This window comes from Paramormyrops kingsleyae, chromosome 8 (assembly GCF_048594095.1).
Source record: "Paramormyrops kingsleyae isolate MSU_618 chromosome 8, PKINGS_0.4, whole genome shotgun sequence".
Lineage (NCBI taxonomy): Eukaryota > Metazoa > Chordata > Actinopteri > Osteoglossiformes > Mormyridae > Paramormyrops > Paramormyrops kingsleyae.
The window spans coordinates 7,294,915-7,312,986 of NC_132804.1; the positions used below are offsets into that span (position 1 = coordinate 7,294,915).

At 44.6% G+C, this 18,072-nt stretch overlaps 2 protein-coding genes across 5 annotated transcripts; both read right to left on the reverse strand.

Moving 5' to 3' along the window:
- Positions 1 to 84: 84 nt before the first annotated feature.
- Positions 85 to 13,225, reverse strand: eps8l3a (EPS8 signaling adaptor L3a). Of its 4 annotated transcripts, XM_072715077.1 has the most exons (22): positions 13,034 to 13,225; positions 12,524 to 12,737; positions 11,079 to 11,168; positions 10,480 to 10,598; positions 9,893 to 9,957; positions 8,456 to 8,614; positions 8,150 to 8,299; positions 7,464 to 7,540; positions 7,274 to 7,369; positions 6,828 to 6,895; positions 6,587 to 6,690; positions 6,317 to 6,440; positions 5,847 to 5,920; positions 5,068 to 5,142; positions 4,560 to 4,705; positions 3,718 to 3,844; positions 2,912 to 2,943; positions 2,552 to 2,648; positions 2,052 to 2,168; positions 1,327 to 1,415; positions 723 to 855; positions 85 to 402 (listed from the first exon to the last, which is right to left on the reverse strand). In XM_072715077.1, the coding sequence occupies exons 3-22, from the start codon at positions 11,162 to 11,164 to the stop codon at positions 400 to 402; spliced, it is 1,941 nt and encodes a 646-aa protein (XP_072571178.1). In that variant the 5' UTR covers positions 11,165 to 11,168; positions 12,524 to 12,737; positions 13,034 to 13,225; the 3' UTR covers positions 85 to 399. The 4 variants fall into 4 exon arrangements, with proteins under 4 accessions (XP_072571178.1, XP_072571180.1, XP_072571179.1 ...); XM_072715079.1 differs by lacking the exon at positions 13,034 to 13,225 and having other exon boundaries at positions 5,847 to 5,917; positions 12,524 to 12,766; XM_072715078.1 differs by lacking the exon at positions 13,034 to 13,225 and having other exon boundaries at positions 1,327 to 1,412; positions 12,524 to 12,765.
- A 294-nt stretch (positions 13,226 to 13,519) lies between these two features.
- Positions 13,520 to 17,340, reverse strand: atp5pb (ATP synthase peripheral stalk-membrane subunit b). Its single transcript, XM_023833614.2, has 7 exons — positions 17,182 to 17,340; positions 16,649 to 16,685; positions 16,142 to 16,287; positions 15,091 to 15,254; positions 14,824 to 14,949; positions 14,523 to 14,702; positions 13,520 to 13,734 (listed from the first exon to the last, which is right to left on the reverse strand). Exons 1-7 carry the CDS (start codon positions 17,207 to 17,209, stop codon positions 13,657 to 13,659), a joined length of 759 nt encoding a protein of 252 aa, XP_023689382.1. The 5' UTR covers positions 17,210 to 17,340; the 3' UTR covers positions 13,520 to 13,656.
- Between the last annotated feature and the right edge of the window lie 732 nt (positions 17,341 to 18,072).

Consider the following 18,072-nt stretch of genomic DNA (forward strand, 5'->3'; position numbering starts at 1 on the left):
TCATAGCACTACATTTCCAATATCATTAACACGGTGCCCAGACCTTAAAGGGAAGCTGTCAGAATGTACGGAACATCTGGCACATTGTAGGTCAAGAATTTTTAATTGAAGCTTCTTCCAATTATACACTTTGTGACATTTTCCACAAAAACAGCCCAGGGATTTGCTCCATATCTCCACAGCACAGATCTGATCACACACACTCTGGTTTTATATATATATATACACACACACACACACACACACGTTACAGTGCCTCTGGAGCCAGGGCTTTTGGAAACTCACAGGCCCAAAGCCACTGGCATATCGTATCCTCTTCCCACCATGTCAGCTGTGATAGAACTTTGATGAAAGATCTAGGTCATCCTCATGTGTCTTCCTTCCTTCTGCCCATGCTCCTCACTAGTAGGCAGTCGAGATGGCGAGAGACTGGTAAGTTCAAAGCCAGGGGTGGCCAATCTTATCCACAAAGGGCCGGTGTGTATGCAGGTTTTTGGGATAACCTGTAGGTCAGCTGTTCAAACCCAGGTGTGAGGACTCTTCAGCCAATCAGACCTCTAATTAGTAATCTAATTAGGGAGTTGCAGCGAAAACCCGCATACACACCGGCCCTTTTGCGGATAAGATTGGCCACTCCTGTTCTAAGCAGTCAATATCGTATCATGATTTTCACCTGTGGTGAAAAAGTTGTACATGCATTGGATGTTGAGGCTGTCACTCACCACCAGGGCAGCCTTAACGGCCTGGAGTTGGGAGAAGACCCGCCCCCCTTCATCTGGACACATGGTCTTTAGCTCCTCCCAGGTCATCCCCAGGAGCAGGGACCCACTGAGCACGCTCAGACTGCGCACCGTTCTGCAGGACGTGTGTGAGAGCAGATGAGCACACAAACAAGTGCAATATAAATCCATAGACACATACATACAAATACAGAGTAAATGACTCCCACAATCTCACACTGCCACCTTGCCTTGGTATGTTTATGTCTACTATATTTATATATAAACACACACACACACAAATAATGCACAGTCCACATATTCATATCTTAGAGGGGACTCCATTAATTTCTATGGGCATAATCCTAATCCTAGCTATGACAGCCTTAACCCCTACCCAGCCCTAACCTTATTCATAAGAAACCAAACAAAATACAAACCTTCTGGCACTTCTAGTTGTTCGACTGCATTCACAGATCTTTGTGAGGACCTGATAAATGGTCCCCACAACCTCAAAATTACAAGTTTTTATGTCCCCACAACGTAATATATACATGACCTACAGACAGACAGACAGACAGACACACACACACAAATGCAGGCTCACACTGGTGAGAATCCCAGGCCTTCCAGCCAGTCCTTCACATCCTGAGGTTTGGACCATTTGGTGAGAGTAGCAGGGGAGCCTGTTTCCTGCTGGAGAAGACAGGATATAAAAAAAAATGCATGCAGGAACAGGCCAAGCTGTTTACCGGAATATTCCGATATGTACTGTACAGTACCAGTCAAATGTTTGGACACACCTACCCATAGGTTTATTTGTAATTTAGAATAAAGACATCAAAACTATAAAATAGCATATACAAATTATGCATTGACTAGCACTCTGGGTTGGGACTCAGAAGGTTGCTGGTTCAAAGGATGCTCTGGTCAAAAGATTGGGTCCTTGAGCAAGACCCATAACCCCAACTGTTCCAGGGACTGGCTGATCCTACTGTCTCCTCTAGGCCAGTTTCATGAGGTGGCCTCCTGGGATGCTCTTCCAGCTGTCTGAAGGAGGTCCCACATATATGCTGAGCATTCATTAGCCACTTTTCCTTCACTCCCTGGTCAAACTCCTCCAAAACTATCTCTATTGTGTTTCGGTCAGATGGCCAGGTCATGTGATCCAACATTATCACTCTCCCTTGCCAAACTTTTGACTGGTACTGTATATAACTATTATGCATCAATAATAAACACCCATTAGTACGAATGAAATTGTAAAATCGTATGTGTTTGTCCTTTGCTTTAGCTAAAGGTGCTAACTGCTAACTAACACAAGGCTCTGACCAAGGCTTCGTTCTGGGTAGGTTCCGCTTCCATGTATTCCAGTAGGTTGTTGGGCACAAAACCTTCCTTGTTCTTATCATTCCGTACTTTCCACCACTGCTTGGACTGGTCCAGCACCTAAGAACCAGTAGGGCAGGAAGATGCTGAATTAGGAGGATAATTTTGTAATGCTAGAGAGCTTAGATCCATTGGTCAGGTCTGCTGTGGTAAACACGGTGGTGCCTTGCTCAGGTCAGATATGGTAAACACGGTGATCCATTAGTCAGGCCTGATATGGTAAACACGGTGGTCCATTGCTCAGGTCTGGTATAGTAAACATGGTGGTCCATTAGTCAGGCCTGATATAGTAAACATGGTGGTCCATTAGTCAGGCCTGATATGGTAAACACGGTGGTCCATTGCTCAGGTCTGGTATAGTAAACATGGTGGTCCATTAGTCAGGCCTGATATAGTAAACAATGCACTCTGACCTTTTGCCCAGCCCTCTCTTCCCAGCTTACCTGCACCACATCGCCCTTCAAGACACTCAGCTCCTGGTGGTTTCTGCCCGTGAAGTCATACATCGCACGCATGTATTGGGAAGATCCCTCAGCAGCACTGCCCCAAGCCCCCCCACCCCCCACCCCCCACAAACACACAAACACACACAAACAGACACATCAGCTTAAGCAACACTACACAGATATCAGATAGTTCATCCTTTATAATTAGTGATAAACTAAAGACATGACACTCCTGCCATAATTAAGAAAAATATCGGGTCAAGGTTCTATGGGTTTGAATGACAGAGAAATATTCATTTCATTGATTTCATTGCTGGATTAGCACAGACAGAGGGTTTAGAAATTAGGGTTGGATACCTGATTGGTGCTGAGCTACGGAAGCCGGTGTTCTATCAGAGAAATAAAATAAGAATGAACAGACTTGGGTCAGTAGTTAAGCATTTTGCTGCATGAGTTGACATGTGTATTTTTTTAAAGCATATTACTGATTTATTTTGGCCAATTTCACTGTAGAAATCTTCTGTCACGTTTATGTTGGTGCTTAATTTGATGATAATGTGGATGAGCCAAGATCTACAAGGTATAATAGATTTCTGGAGCTCAGAATCAAAGGTCAACCGTCAAGCTACTTTATGCTGGCTTTTTAAATCCATGCAACGTCACAAATGCCAAGCATTGTTATTTTCACCTTGGAATGCAGGCCTGGGTTTATGTCAAATTACAGCACTCAGTTACAGAGCAGATGAAATGGTCTCATCTTTTAGATTTATACATAAAGACCTCAGTTTTTATACATAAAGACCTCAGTTTGCCAAAGACCTCAGCCTCTGCCTCAGTTTGCCAAAGGCCTCTACCTGTTTTCCAAAGCCTCCAGCCTCAGTTTACCAAAGGCCTCGACCTCTGCCTCAGTTATCCAAAGGCCTCTGCCTCTGCTTGCCAAAGGCCTCAGCCTCAGTTTACCAAAGGCCTCAGCCTCAGTTTTCCTAAGCCCCCAGCCTCAGTTTGCCAAAGGCCTCTGCCTCAGCTCACATTGTTCACTTCATGCCAAAGTTAATATCAGAAGGAGCCTGGAAGTTCAGCAAGCCTATAAATACTATTAATACCATCCACCAGAGCCCCTGTTTCCACGTATGACCACTGCTGGCTTTTTCTTTTTGTTTTACCTGACGTTGGCGGGGTCCTTTCTTTAGGGGCGTGGCCTGGCTCTCATTGACTACTGATGGAGGCTGCCAACCATCAGCAAACTCTGGGGTGTAAGGAGGGACCGTATCCTCATCTGGCCACGCAGAGCTGCAAGCACACAGATGGTCACCTGGTCACATGGAGCCACGCCCCCTGAATTAAGCCCCGCCCCCATGGCACACCACTAACACTCGAGGAATAGAACCTGATAAAAGGTCCTAACAGACCATACCACTTTCAGCATGGGGGAGCACTCACTTTGTGTATTCTGATTGTGAAATGCCTGAGGGATGTGCTTGAGTTGGATGAAATTAATTTCACTGCTTTCTCACAATTTATATATTTCTATGGAGAAAATACCCTCACTGACTAATAACAGATTAATAACAGAGCAACGCAAAAACCGCCCAAGGAAGGGAGTTTGTTCAGGCCTACAGTCCCAAAAGGACTGGACCAAAGCAACATGGCTGTTTATGGAATAATACTTAGTGTCTGCCTGTGTTGTTGCTCTTATGTATTGTTTCTAATTCTTCACTGTGTGTTTACATCTGGATGACTGAAAACCTGCAACCTTTTCTTTAAGGTCTAGTTCCTACTGAATACTCCAGCAATAAGGCAGATAAGGCAATGATAATACAGATAATTCAGCAGCCATCTGGCCGAACAAAAAGATAACATCAGTTTGGCAACGGTGATAACTTTGATAAATGCGATGAATCAGACGGGAGTCTGATACTCCTGATCTTTGGAGTTTACAGTTTACATGAGGTATGACATCACCAGCAATCTTCAACCAATCGGGCGGCAGGGCGGGACTTCCCACCTGGGAATGTTCCAGGCATCCCCCAGCGACTGCCAAAGCTGGTCCTCCTCGGCAGTGGCCTCCTCGCTGAGGAGCCGGATGGTCTGATCGGTGAGCAGAGGAGCTACGATGGTGGGTGGCACCTCGGAGGGGTAGTGTGGCACTATCTGTGTGGTGAGGAAGGGGACAGGATCTTAGGGCACCTGAGCTCAGGATGGCCATGACTGTGTAGATTACATCAGGAAATTACTACCATGTCATTAACTTGCTATTTCCGGTATCCAATCAGATAGAGATAATCATAATTATTGCAGACATGCAGTTAGATGTCCTCACAACCTCATTTAAACGGGTATCCAATTCAGTATATGGGTACTGGGTTACTCTGTCATTATGTGAGGTATCCAGTTCCCTGTGTCTGCATTACCAACATCTCTGTAAAGCAAGACGTCAGACCAGGACAAACCCTGTTGAATGCAAGTAAGTAGTGCAAGAAAAGAAGACAGATCTCGGTAAAGCAGGGACTCACAAAGCTCAGGATGGAGAAGAGAGAGTGGATGAAGTCCTGAGCACTGGGGTTTTGGATCAGCCCATTCAGCTTCCCCTGTTACGAGAGAACAGAGACAGAAGACTGCTCAGGGAATCAGACAATGGAGAGCAAAATCAGCCAAAATCAGCTAAGATCAGCCAAAATCAGGTGTCTGCAGGAGAGCTGTCAAGTCACAGTGATTCTTGTAGAACCTGCTGAGATCAACGTTTTTCTTATCAGGGGACACAGGTATTGCAGGAAAATCATCTAGAGCAAGAAGGCAGGTGACCTGCACAGCAATCCTCAAGCCATGGGTGGTGACCCAGATTTCGGCAAGCTATCGGCAAGTTCTGAATGGGTTGCAAAGCAGAGCTGGAAATATAAGCATTTTAAAACCAGCAAGCTCCTATGCTGATCCACGATCAGATTTCCCAGCCCCAATCTTAGAATTAACCTATATAAACAGGTCTTGGGTCTGCAAATGCTTAGCGTAAAATGAACGAACACTCAACCAATCCAAGAAGCCAAACCACAGATGCTTAATTTAAAATTCACTGGCACATCCAATCAGATTTGTGCAATAGGCATAGATTAGTGTAAACTTCAGAGTGCACCGCGTGCTTGATCTTAGCGTTAATTTAAAACTATACTTAATATAGGGTTGGGACTGAGCTGGCATGGGAAAAATTAGATCACAGCACAAAGACTTTGAGAACTACAGCTCTAGCAGTGACTCAGTTTAGAGCCATCATAAGTTGTCAAATAAAGAACCAACTTACTAAGAGGTTGAATCCAAATTTGACCTTATGTAGACAGGATTCATATTCTTCCTGTGGAGGTAATCCTTTGACTGCTAATTAAGAATGAAACACAACAACCCAAAAGTTACAGGACGTCCAAGACAAGACAGAAAAACAGATACACAACAAACAACTTTTCACACGTCTCTGTTTCATAGAAACTTGAAAATAAAACGCTTTAGCGAACTGCAGGCCTGGATTTAAAGTGGTTTATTATAAGAGCTCATTGTTCCTCTTCTTCTTCAAAGGTTTTAGTCACATGGCAAATTAACAGAGATTTCTGTAAATGTAAACAGGTTAAGGATGGACCCCAGCTTCGGATGCTGTGTCACCAGGGACAGGCTCCAGGCCCCCTCAACCCTGACCACCAAGCAGCTAGAAGATGGATGGATGGATGGGCCATGTCAGGTATTGTTATGCGAATAAATCTGAGAATATTTAAGAATCACCTTTGCCTTTCTTCTTCTTCTTCTTCATCATATTCTTCATGTTGTTTTTCGTGACCTTTGGAAGAACTGCTGTCAGCTGACCCATGAAGATCTCCAGGTCACCCAGCAAATGGTTGAGGATGTCCTTCAGTACATCACAGGAAGAGAGAGATGGGGAGACGCATCTTTACAACACTATTCCACCATGTCCCCCCACCCCCCCCCCACTTTGGTAGATGGCCTGCTTGATGCGCATCCTGACGTAGTCATGTAACAGATAAAGACACTGACCACGTTCCTCTCAGTTTCTGTGTATCTGACTGGCGGGGGTGGCTCCCTTTCTGCTGGAGGGGGCTGAGCATGGCTTGTTGTGGCAGGGGGTGTGTAACTGTTCTCTGGTTGACATAAAGAGAGACACCACTTGCCTGTGCACCATCAAACTCAACAAACAAATTTCTCTTCATAAAGGGTAACAGCACCCCACACACTGAAATGCTTAACTTAGCAATTGAGATTCCAAATCATTGTTCACCATAATCTGGCTGGTGCCATTGTGGTAGAGGATGTCTTGTGTCCTGAAAACTTTCTGAATCTTTCTGTCTGTTTGGAGAAAAACATTTACCAACTGTTGGACAAGTTCATGGAGGCAACACAAGAAAACTGATGTCAGAATTCAATTAGGAACAGAACAGCTTGTAGAATTAAAAAAACAAGTCACATTAAACATACTGCACTGGAAGGAATGAAGAAAAGCACTGAATGTTACTCACTGGAATAGCAAGAGCCAGTAATTATGGTTCATATCTCTTTAATACCAGTGGACAGACTTGTAGCTGGACACAAACAAGTTAACCTCATCGTTTAATCACAGTTTCAACATGTATGGGTGCATACATTCCAGCTTGGCAGTTCAGGGTGTTAAGTTCGTCATTGTACTGGAAGTGAGGTGCAGGAGAATTAAAGAAAAAATCAGATTACCTTGGGTCACATGTATGCACTCTGCTGAAACTGACTGGATGTTCCATTAATTTGTCAGTCATTGTGCACTTAGGTACAGGAGATTCTGGACGGTCACTGTAAATCGAACGCACATTTATTAATGCATTATGGCGAGAATATATGAGATCTTGCAGTTATACTGGTCTTCCAGTACTTATTGGGAATGTACCTCTTGCTGTTCTGGAGTCCCTTGCTTGCCCGCCACTGTTTGATGACCCGCTCTAAGTCAATCCGGACATAATCTGCCTGCGAAGGTAAAATGCACCAAAATAAAAGGCGTCCGTGCCACTGTATGCTGTGCAACCTCAAACTATGAGGTTATAAAATATTGGGCTTAACTTCACGTGTCAAATCTCTATATAAATTAGGGATAACACATTACTTGAGGGGGCACATGTAATATACAAATATATAATATATAAGTATTTATATAAGTAATAAACAAATATTACAAATATAGTAATGGCATGAAATACATAAACCACTATGACTGATTAATGATGAACGGACATGTGATCAGTAGGCTATATTCCTAACACTTAGTTTCTCATTAATTAATACAGTAAGTAACAGTGGACTACTGCATTATTTGTGGCCTGCGAGTGTGACCAAAATGGGTATGAAATGCTTTGGAGATCAGTGCGAATAAACATCTGAATAACAAGAACAGCCATATAAAGAAAAACAGTCTTCCTATAGCCTATTGTTCATCTTCAATTTTTGTTTCATCTTATTTCATCTCATCGGCAGAACTAGAGTAACTGCTCTGATCTTTCAGGCTGCTTTCTTAAAAAGCCCGACTAATAACCTGGAATGGTAACTCAAAGCCTCATGAAGCTGTTACATCCTTCTTACCCCAGTTTCTTCACATTGGAACAGGAAGACAGAGGGCGCCCCCTGGTGGCTCGTTTGCACTGCGACCAGCAGCAGAGAGCTGTAGACACAGCGGCCCAACACAGCCATTGTGTCTGTAATGGTGCCCAGAGCCAAAGACTCGAGTATTTCCTTCACCCAGAGAACAACAGGAAGCAAATGACAGGAAGCAAATGACAGGAAGTTGGCAAGAGGACACTGAAGGAGGCAATAATGGAAGCCAGTTTTAACAACTGAATTTGAATCACAACAGATCGGTTGCTCCCCTCACTTAGTTGCTCGGCCCACCTTAGTCTCGATATCGATCATCTGCAGGCTGTTGTCATGGACAACCAGCGTCATCTCCTGCCCCCAGACCTGGCCCTTGGCATCCATCAGCTGCAGGCGGGTGACGCAGTCATCCAGAGTGCATACCTCCCTGCCGTCCAGCTCGCACGTAAGCAGGTGCTGGTGGAAGAGGGAGATGGCAGAGACGAATTTACGGTGGGCTTAGCTTAAACCCAGCAATGACACAGCAGAAATCATCCATTATATCATACATCTTCAGAGACAAGGTAAACAGTACAATTTACAGTCTAACAAATGTATTGGGGAAGGATACTAACAGTTAAGCCTCATACTAATTTTAGGTTGGAATGACCAGCATGCAAATAGACTTCATCTTCACCTGACCTCCACCCTATGCTGGAATAATGGCAGTGAGCGTGCCTTACCTCCATCGCAAGCGTGCCTTACCTCCACCCTACCCTGGAGTAATGGCAGTGAGCGTGCCTTACCTCCACCCTACCCTGGAGTAATGGCAGCGAGCGTGCCTTACCTCCACTGTGAGCATGCCTTACCTCCACCCTACGCTGGAATAATGGCAGCGAGCGTGCCTTAACTCCATCCTATGCTGGAGTAATGGCAGTGAGCGTGCCTTACCTCCACCGTGAGCATGCCTTACCTCCACCCTACGCTGCAATAATGGCAGTGAGCGTGCCTTACCTCCACCCTACCCTGGAGTAATGGCAGCGAGCGTGCCTTACCTCCACCGTGAGCATGCCTTACCTCCACCCTACGCTGCAATAATGGCAGTGAGCGTGCCTTACCTCCACCCTATGCTGGAATAATGGCAGTGAGCGTGCCTTACCTCCACCCTACCCTGGAGTAATGGCAGTGAGCGTGCCTTACCTCCACCCTACACTGGAATAATGGCAGTGAGCGTGCCTTACCTCCACCCTACACTGGAATAATGGCAGTGAGCGTGCCTTACCTCCACCCTACCCTGGAGTAATGGCAGTGAGCGTGCCTTACCTCCACCCTACACTGGAATAATGGCAGTGAGCATGCCTTCCCTCCACCCTACACTGGAATAATGGCAGTGAGCGTGCCTTACCTCCACCCTACCCTGGAGTAATGGCAGTGAGCGTGCCTTACCTCCACCCTACCCTGGAATAATGGCAGTGAGCGTGCCTTACCTCCACCCTACCCTGGAATAATGGCAGTGAGTGTGCCTTACCTCCACTCGATGCTGGAATAATGGCAGTGAGTGTGCCTTACCTCCACCCTACGCTGGAATAATGGCAGCGAGCGTGCCTTACCTCCACTCGATGCTGGAATAATGGCAGTGAGCGTGCCTTACCTCCACCGTGAGCATGCCTTACCTCCACCCTACGCTGGAATAATGGCAGTGAGCGTGCCTTACCTCCACCCTATGCTGGAATAATGGCAGTGAGTGTGCCTTACCTCCACTCGATGCTGGAACTGGCCTGGCTTCCTCTGTATGAACTCCCCAAACTCCTTCCTCTGTCCTAAACAGAAGGACAATGGGCGTGTTGTCCGGTCACAGCACGGTTAGTGTGGGAAAGGGGGGGCCACACTCCCCTGGAAAGCTGTAAGGTGTTTGCTGCAGGAGGGTAGTACTCGCTGTGGGATATCAGTCATGATTCAGGATAGACAAGATGAGGGGGTTGATGACCGTATTACACCAGATACATGTTCTCAATCAGGTAGAGGGAGCGAGTAGGTTGGTAGGTAAGCTTGTATTTATGTATTGTTATTCACCAGTGATGCATACATAAAACCAGGGACTACATTTAGAGAGGGGAACAACTAGACTAACTACACCTAAAAACTCCGGCTTGCCGATACGGTGCCTCTTCCTTCAGACTCTCCCGCGCTCTCTCCTTTCGCATGCACCCACAGTCCTTTGCAAACACCAGTGTTCCTTAAAGTTACAAGAGCCTTTCTAACAGGGACCAATCAAGGTCAGAACTCATGGCCCTGGTATAGCCAGTATTCATTGTTATGGGGTGCTTAGGGCTGGTACTCACTGTAGATGAACTTGCCACTGGGCCGGGTGAAGATGGAATTCTGTGAAGATGGAATTCCATGAAGATGGAATTCCGTGAAGATGGAATTCTGTGAAGATGGCTCCCCCAGGGGAATTTTGCTGAAACAAAGATACTCCAGAGGTCAGCAGTTGAAGAGGAGACAGAGGAAAGTCCCTTTGGGAGAATAAGGAAGTGTATAAAACAACACTAGTAAGTAGCAGAGTATATGGGAGGGATTGTGTAAGACTGAATACATATGAATATATCAGACTATATATATCAGTATATAGCAGAGTACATGGGAATTAAGATATGAGTGTATAAGACTGCATGACACAATGTAATGGAATGCATGTAGGAATACTTATGAAAATAAGTTTAGGAGTATATGGGGGGTATATTAAACTCTTATTGTGAAATTTCCTGACCAATGGATAAGGCATATTAAACTCTTATTGTGAAATTTCCTGACCATTGGATAAGGCATATTGAACTTTTATTGTGAAATTTCCTGACCATTGGATAAGATGTTCTTCTACAGTATGTAGAATAAGGTCTCTCTGTGATTCCCCCTAAACCTGCCACCGCATTAGACATACCTGTCCTGCAGCAAGGCATCACGGAATCTCGGCTCGTCGTAACGGAAGCCGTCGCTGTCCATCCTGGCTTCCTGACCGACTACCATGTACCTTACGCACAACGCGAAACAAAACATGCTACATGTCAGTAAACCCTCTGACATGCATTTCCTGTGTCCCACCATAGAATAGCACACTGGAACACCTATAACATGCTTCATTTCTCAAGGTACCTAAGATCACACAGAACTGATTATAGGCCCTAGAATTCTCGGAGCTGGAGGGACATTTGGTCAGCCTTGGGGTGGGTTATCCAGGCCTAACATCGCCCCAAATCACTCATCTGAAGTTTCTTCCTTCGGCAAGTAGGGTTCATCTGTCCACACCATTAATTCTTCCAATGCATAAGCACTTTCACCAGGCTCACAGAACCCACACTTCCTGTGCTTGCTAAAACGTATCAGGTTTTGAATTTGCATTATTTTATTTTTAATTGTTAGCTTGAGTTACGGAGTCTAAGGCGGTTGTACCGTTGTGGTTTAATGTAATCCAGCACGCAGGTGACCCAGTTGAGGTGGAAAACAGCTGACAAGTTAGCTGAAGGAGAACTTTAGTCATCACAACCGAGGAAGAGGCTGGTTAATAATCAATTCTGTTTTATTATATTACCCAATAGCACGCATGGTAAAAACAAACGGTAACTCATTTCCGTTACAGGGAAAAAAGCAGAAGGAAGCTCTCACACACACATAGTAAATGTGTTTCACTGCCCCAGAACAATTTTTTAGGGAGTATGTACGAGACTTATAGACCCAACCAGCACTGCCCTGGAACACTGCTAACTCATGCAGAACATCTGCATTCACCCACAAGTTCATAATTATTACCCAAACTTTAGCTCTTCATTTAATACATACATGTTGAATGTGGTACGTAAAAGTCAAGGGCATTCATATGGTCAAACTGAAAAATATTGAATGATAGTCTCTCCCTCCTCAACTGATGTATCAACAGAGCATGTAGACAATATCGATACTGTGAGCACTGTTACCTAGGCAACACATAGAAGCTTCATACTCAAAAGGACTGGAGAACTGGCATTTGTCCATTTCTCAGGAGTTTTCTTTCATGTAAATGTAACAATTCCTTAATTCCCTACCAACTGCTGTTCCTATGTTATGGATACATGATGACACGGGATTTTTTAAAAATCACTCATTTTCACTTTCAGGTCGTTTCTAAATAATTATAAAGTAACTAAGTTGCTCTGTTGCATCACATTTTGATCTCAGGAAATTAAAATGCATACATATCTATAATCCTTAATATTATTTAAAAATAGTTAACTAGACTCAAGGAAAATATACATATCAACAAGTTCCAGATGCACTTTAAAATTTATTATAAAAATAAATTGCCGATACAACATGTAAAAGATGTTCTCTTGTGGACATGGAGGTACTTACCTTAGCTCACCAGTCAGCGTGTTTTGTCCTCAAAGCCAAGCTGTCGTCCCACACTCATCCCAAGGTGCATAGCACACTCAAAGAGCAAAGGTGCATCACCAACTTCCTGCTTTGGCATACTTGGGTAAAGTCCATTGCTGATTTTACCGGCAGGCCTGACGCTATCCCAGCATGCAACAAGACACTCTGGGCCCATTGCCTCATAGTTCACATTCTGGAAGCCAACAGAATATTTTTTTTACTTTTAAAGCTGAGCACTTAAACAATTAGGCCTGGCTTCAGATTAAACCACAGCATACTAAGCATAAAGAAATATTGTAATAATCTGTGCTTCGACAGTATTCCATTTGGTGTCATAGTGAAGGAACTATATAATGAACCCTAAACAGGATAACTACAGCTAGCCATACAAACTAACCAGGGCAGTTTACCATAGCATGAATTACAGACAGTATACCCTGAATAGTGCAATACAAGATCTATCTGCATCATGCTGGTCTTGTACCTCACCTAAGGGGGGGATTAGTGGCTTTATGCTGGGTGGGGAAAAACTCCATTTTCCTCTGCAGAAAAAATGTGTGCTAGAGAGATAAGATCAAGCAGGTAATAGGAAGACGCACACTGGGGTAGGCAGCCCTCATCCCGGAGTGCCGGTAGCCAGCAGGTTTTCCATCCTACCAGGTCTCTGATGAACCACACCTGATCTCAGGCAGACTCATCAGGTAGGATAGAAAACCTGCTGGATACAGGCACTCCGGGATCAGGATTCCCTACCCCTGACGTACACAAATGAACAAGCAGCATCAGTGTAATGAGTTTATTACATGAGAGGAAACCTACAGACTTGTTCTGCAAAGATAATGTGCGCCATTTCCTTCTCTTACATTCCATAATGGTATGAGCAGAAATTTCAGCATTTCTTTATGGTGTTTGAGGCAAACACGCAGATTATCGGGATGCAATCCAGAACAGAATGACCACCGTATGGACCACAAACACATAAGAGAATATTTTATTTAAACCAACAAAACGACACTCAAACCTCAATCAGAGTTGACCTGGGATCAGGAGGAAAGAGTTTATTTATAAGAGTGGCAGTAGCCGTGATGTCATGGGAGGGTGTAGGTGACAGATTACAGAGAAGCCTTGGCTTGTGTGTTCTTGGCCAGAACCTTCAGATCTGCGATGCACTTTGCGATGCTCTCCTTTTCCTGCAGGACAAAGGAAGCGAGATATCAGCTAAGACTGGTAATTTTCACCCTTTACTCTGATTATTAATTTTGACGTTATACCGGTTGATTACTTTTTACTTTTAGACATTTACAAACAGTGTAGTTAGTTTGACCAACTAAAGAGTATTCAATATCAAACAATAATAATAGAACAGTTTCTTTGTTCCCTGTGGGGAAAATCTCTTTGTCTACCCAGTCTTGCTTTCCATAAGACACAGACGTAGGTGAGAGGAAGCCTGAAAGAGAAGAGCAGCCACCCGTAGCAGCGCCCATGGAGCTGGGGGTTAAGGGCCTTGCTCAAGGGCCCACAGACGTGGCTATTCTGCTGAGGCCGGGCTTAAACCGGTGGCCTTCTGATCACTGGAACAGAGGTTTAGCCCACTGAGCCATACCCTGCCCCTAAACTTAATAGTAATAGTATTTAACTATAAAAATATTAGAACTTAAAATCAGAGAAATGAGAACAGATTGCATGTGAAAATGATCAATTTTGATAAGTTGCCCTAAACTGAAAAACAATAGGCGAGTGAAGCTGACAAACATGACAATTAAACACAAAAATATCACAGTATTGGCTTAGTCACTGTGATACAAATCTTGCATTGTGTACCTCAATGACAATAAAACCTATGAATCTTGCATCTATGGTTTTCAAAACTATTTTCTACACACCGCTGCCCTCTGGTGGCCTAAAAAGAAAAGAGCAAGTTTCTCCCAAAAGGCTGTGTCAATCACAGCCGTGCCGAGGCGAGGCCTAAAGGTGGTACCTGCTGAGGCGTAATGCTCTTCACCACGTTCTTCTCCACCCAGTCCACCATGTGCTCACGCTCCAGGCGCTGGTGCAGGTTCTGCAGCTGGATCTGGTAGTCCAGCCTCTTCTTTACCTCGTTGGTCACCATGTGCAACCGCTCCCTGTAGTTGGTCTCCAGCAGCATGGCCACGTTGTTCTGTGAGCAAGAAAGTCAAAGCCACCATCGATCACAGAACCACAGCGATTGTTCCAAATCGTTCACCCAGCTGATCATTCATGTCGTACATCTGCGGCACACACTTCCTCCTGTCCCTCACCCGCTTCGCGTCAAACAGCATATTCCTCCCCTCCACTCTCCACTGCTCCTTCTTCTCGTCGTCGATGGCTTGGGTCAGGCTCTTGACAGCCACATCCTTCACCTCCTGCACCTTGGCTGCTTTTTCCTGGAAGCACAGAGCGAGAGGTCAAAGGTCAGAATCTTCCATAATACATCAGAAGATAAAACCTGAAGGACAGACTCGGTGACTGTTCTATGCTGCCAACTCACTGCACACCAACCATTCGAGGGCAATTAGCCAGCTTACATCGTTCAGCTTGTCGGCAAACGCAGCGATGCCCGGACCAAACTTCTTGACGGCATAGATGAGGACGGCACCGACTGAGAGGGCGGCGAAGGTCTCGTGGTTGATGACGTAGATCTCCTTGGACAGCATGTACAGCGTCAGGCCGGTGCCCAACACATACGGTCCTGGGGAAGGGGGTTCAGAGAGTAAGAGGGCAGCTCGCCGGTGCTAAACCAACTGTGCCGTCAAACCTTGGTCTACTACCTACAATACTTTATTTTTTTCATTCATTAGTGTATCTGACACACTTTCATTCCCACAGCCTATGCATGTTCATACAAACAAGACAGACAGTGCTTACTGGAGCCTCTGTGACCATAATATTGTAGCAAAATAGAAAAGAAAAGCAGAACTTTTGTGCCATAAAGAGAATTTAACCTGCAGAAAATGCTTGAGTCACATGAGTACAGAACTAGACAAATGCTACATACTAACTATTATGCAGTGAATGAGAGAGAAGAGAAAGAAAAAAAAGAAAAAATGTTGCACACACTGTAGCCCATTCTGCTTTACCACTGCATATTTCTGACAGGGTGGTTTCTCTATGTACGGTTGAGTTACACACACACACACACACACACACATCTTTTTTTTTTTTTTAACCCAAATCAGGCAAATAAACTGGGAGTCAAAACCATAGTTGACGCCTTTCACGTATAATTAATTCTATACAGTCAAACAAACGCATTGCGAAATCAAACTCAGACAGTTTAAAAAACACAAACCTAACAGACATCCATAGCATACATTAGGAGCTTCCAAAGGTTGTCAAAATAATAGCCTTCAATGCTACTGATACTACAACAGTTATAGTCAAAGAATTACGGTCATCAGAGTTATACTGGAGTTGTCTGACAGAGACACACAAACATAACCGAACGGGGGAGCTTTAATTTAGTAGTGCTGGTGATAATTCCTGTTATAGACGCTGTCATGTCAGCTCTCACAACAAGCGTGTAACATGAACGGGATTTAAGCTGAACTAAAGCCAGGCTCAGTAAGCGCTACCGACCTGTAACCCCCGTCTTGGGGTACAGGAACTGGAAAAACTCCTCTGGGATGAAGCCATGGCGGACTTTCCCCGACTTCTCAGGTAGAGGCGGCACGGGGGCTTGGGTCTGGGGGGACGTGTGGAGGCAGCGGCCGGCCTGGACCAGGCTGGGGAAAGGAGGGATAGAATGATGGTCAGAAAAACCCCCCATATCTCTTCGGAAGAACCAGCCTGCACTGCAAACCCATGCCAATCGGCCACTTAGACTAACAGCAGTAACAGAACCAGATGTGCATATACTACAGTTATTTCTAATATAACATGCTGATAGCAATAGAGTATTCTATAGATCTGGGAGCAATCTGGGGGGTATGGACATTAACATCCTTTACTTTTCACTGTCTTCTCTAGGCTGACAGTTACGTACAAGGACATCTAAATTTATATCTGAACCCATCAAAATGCAATGCTTGCGCGAGAATCTGGGTCTGTAGGGACGGACGTTCACAGAGGTCAACTGACACTTACCCTGCCCCGAGAGACCCGCTGCTTTTCAGGGCAGACGCTGTAAGAAAAAAAGACAGAAAACATCAATTCCACCGCTTCTTAAAGAACCTCCCTACTGACTGCCTTATACTACTTAAGCAGCGCGCAAGGCCAGACAGAAGAGGCGTACTATTCAACAGACCCAAGCAGATCGCTACACCCCGAATTTAAAACGTGCAACAGACCAGACCTCATCTGTATTAGTTTAATATCTTAGGAATAAACGGACCTGGAACTAATACTAATAACTGAATGCTAACGGTTAAATTAGCAAGACCACATGCGCTACTGTCAGGACCCAACATTCCTTCTCATCTTTAACTTACGTGCGATCCTTATAACATCAGACAGATATAAGCCATATATAACATCACCCTCCGTCCTGGAAGTATGAATGCCGGCAGGTTTACGTTTCTTCAAGGCCTGTCAGGTTACCCTTCATCGATACTCCAGTACAGTGGAAACTATAAAACTATAAAAACACAAGCCAACCCGTTACTCGCTACTGGGCTTACCTGGAAGAAACACCAGTCTAGACAACATGTCTAGTGAGAAAACGGCCACCGCAGACACAAATGCCGAGCTCCTAATAATTCTTCGCCGTGTCCTTCTGCAGCGGGCACTAGCGACGCGATGGCGGAGAAAACTCGCCCCGTAATATCGCGAGACCCGCGTTCTCCTCACGCGATAAGGTAACTCGGACTGGTGTATTGCTGCCCCCTGCAGTAGTGGAGGGATGTTGCAAGAGTACTTTTTTTTTTTTTTTTTTTTTAAAGGAAAGAAAAATGATTGATAACTAGGGTGACCAGATAATCCATGTCAGGGAGGACACTCTGAGCTAGGACAGGAATTGTAAATTACCATTTCAATTAAACGGACCTGGATTTGACTTGAGCACTGAGTTCTTGCTGTGTGCTGATTGGTCAGTCTCCTATAATCATGCATGTGTCACTAATGCTAATATGAAACAGCTGGATGAGTCTTTCAGTTAAGGAAACAAACTAGTCAAAGCACAAGAAGAGCTGAACTATTTAGCTGAGCACAGGAGCCTTTCAATTTGAAAGTAGTTTGTAAAACCCGAAGTAGCTCAAAGTGTCCTCCCTGACATGGATTATCTGGTCACCCTATGATAACTCAAATTGAGACACGCATTAAAATACTACACTGCTGGGCGAAAAATGAGGCAAACAGAGTTTATTGCACTTTCTATACATACTTTTTTATTTGAACAAATACAAATGAAACAGTGTAAGCCGGAAGCAACCATGTAACAATATATTGTATGCATCTCCTGGAAAAGCCATCCCCTTCTAAATTGTACACTGGCTACAAGCAAGACATACAACATTGTTAAACACTGCTACCTATTTCACTTGTATTTGTTAAACAAGAAAAGTAATCATAAA

Excerpts from the sequence above, each read along its gene's own strand:
- atp5pb (XM_023833614.2), bottom strand. The coding sequence starts at position 17,209 with ATGTTGTCTAGACTGGTGTTTCTTCCAG. Across the intron at positions 16,288-16,648 it reads AGCGGGTCTCTCGGGGCAGG|CCTGGTCCAGGCCGGCCGCT; the intron begins GTAAGTGTCAGT and ends TCCTTTCCCCAG. Across the intron at positions 14,950-15,090 it reads TTGCCGACAAGCTGAACGAT|GAAAAAGCAGCCAAGGTGCA; the intron begins GTAAGCTGGCTA and ends CTGTGCTTCCAG.
- eps8l3a (XM_072715077.1), bottom strand. The coding sequence starts at position 11,164 with ATGGTAGTCGGTCAGGAAGCCAGGATGGACAGCGACGGCTTCCGTTAC. Across the intron at positions 6,896-7,273 it reads GTGCATACATGTGACCCAAG|ACAGAAAGATTCAGAAAGTT; the intron begins GTAATCTGATTT and ends TTCTCCAAACAG. Across the intron at positions 5,921-6,316 it reads GAAGAAGAAGAAAGGCAAAG|CAGTCAAAGGATTACCTCCA; the intron begins GTGATTCTTAAA and ends ATTCTTAATTAG.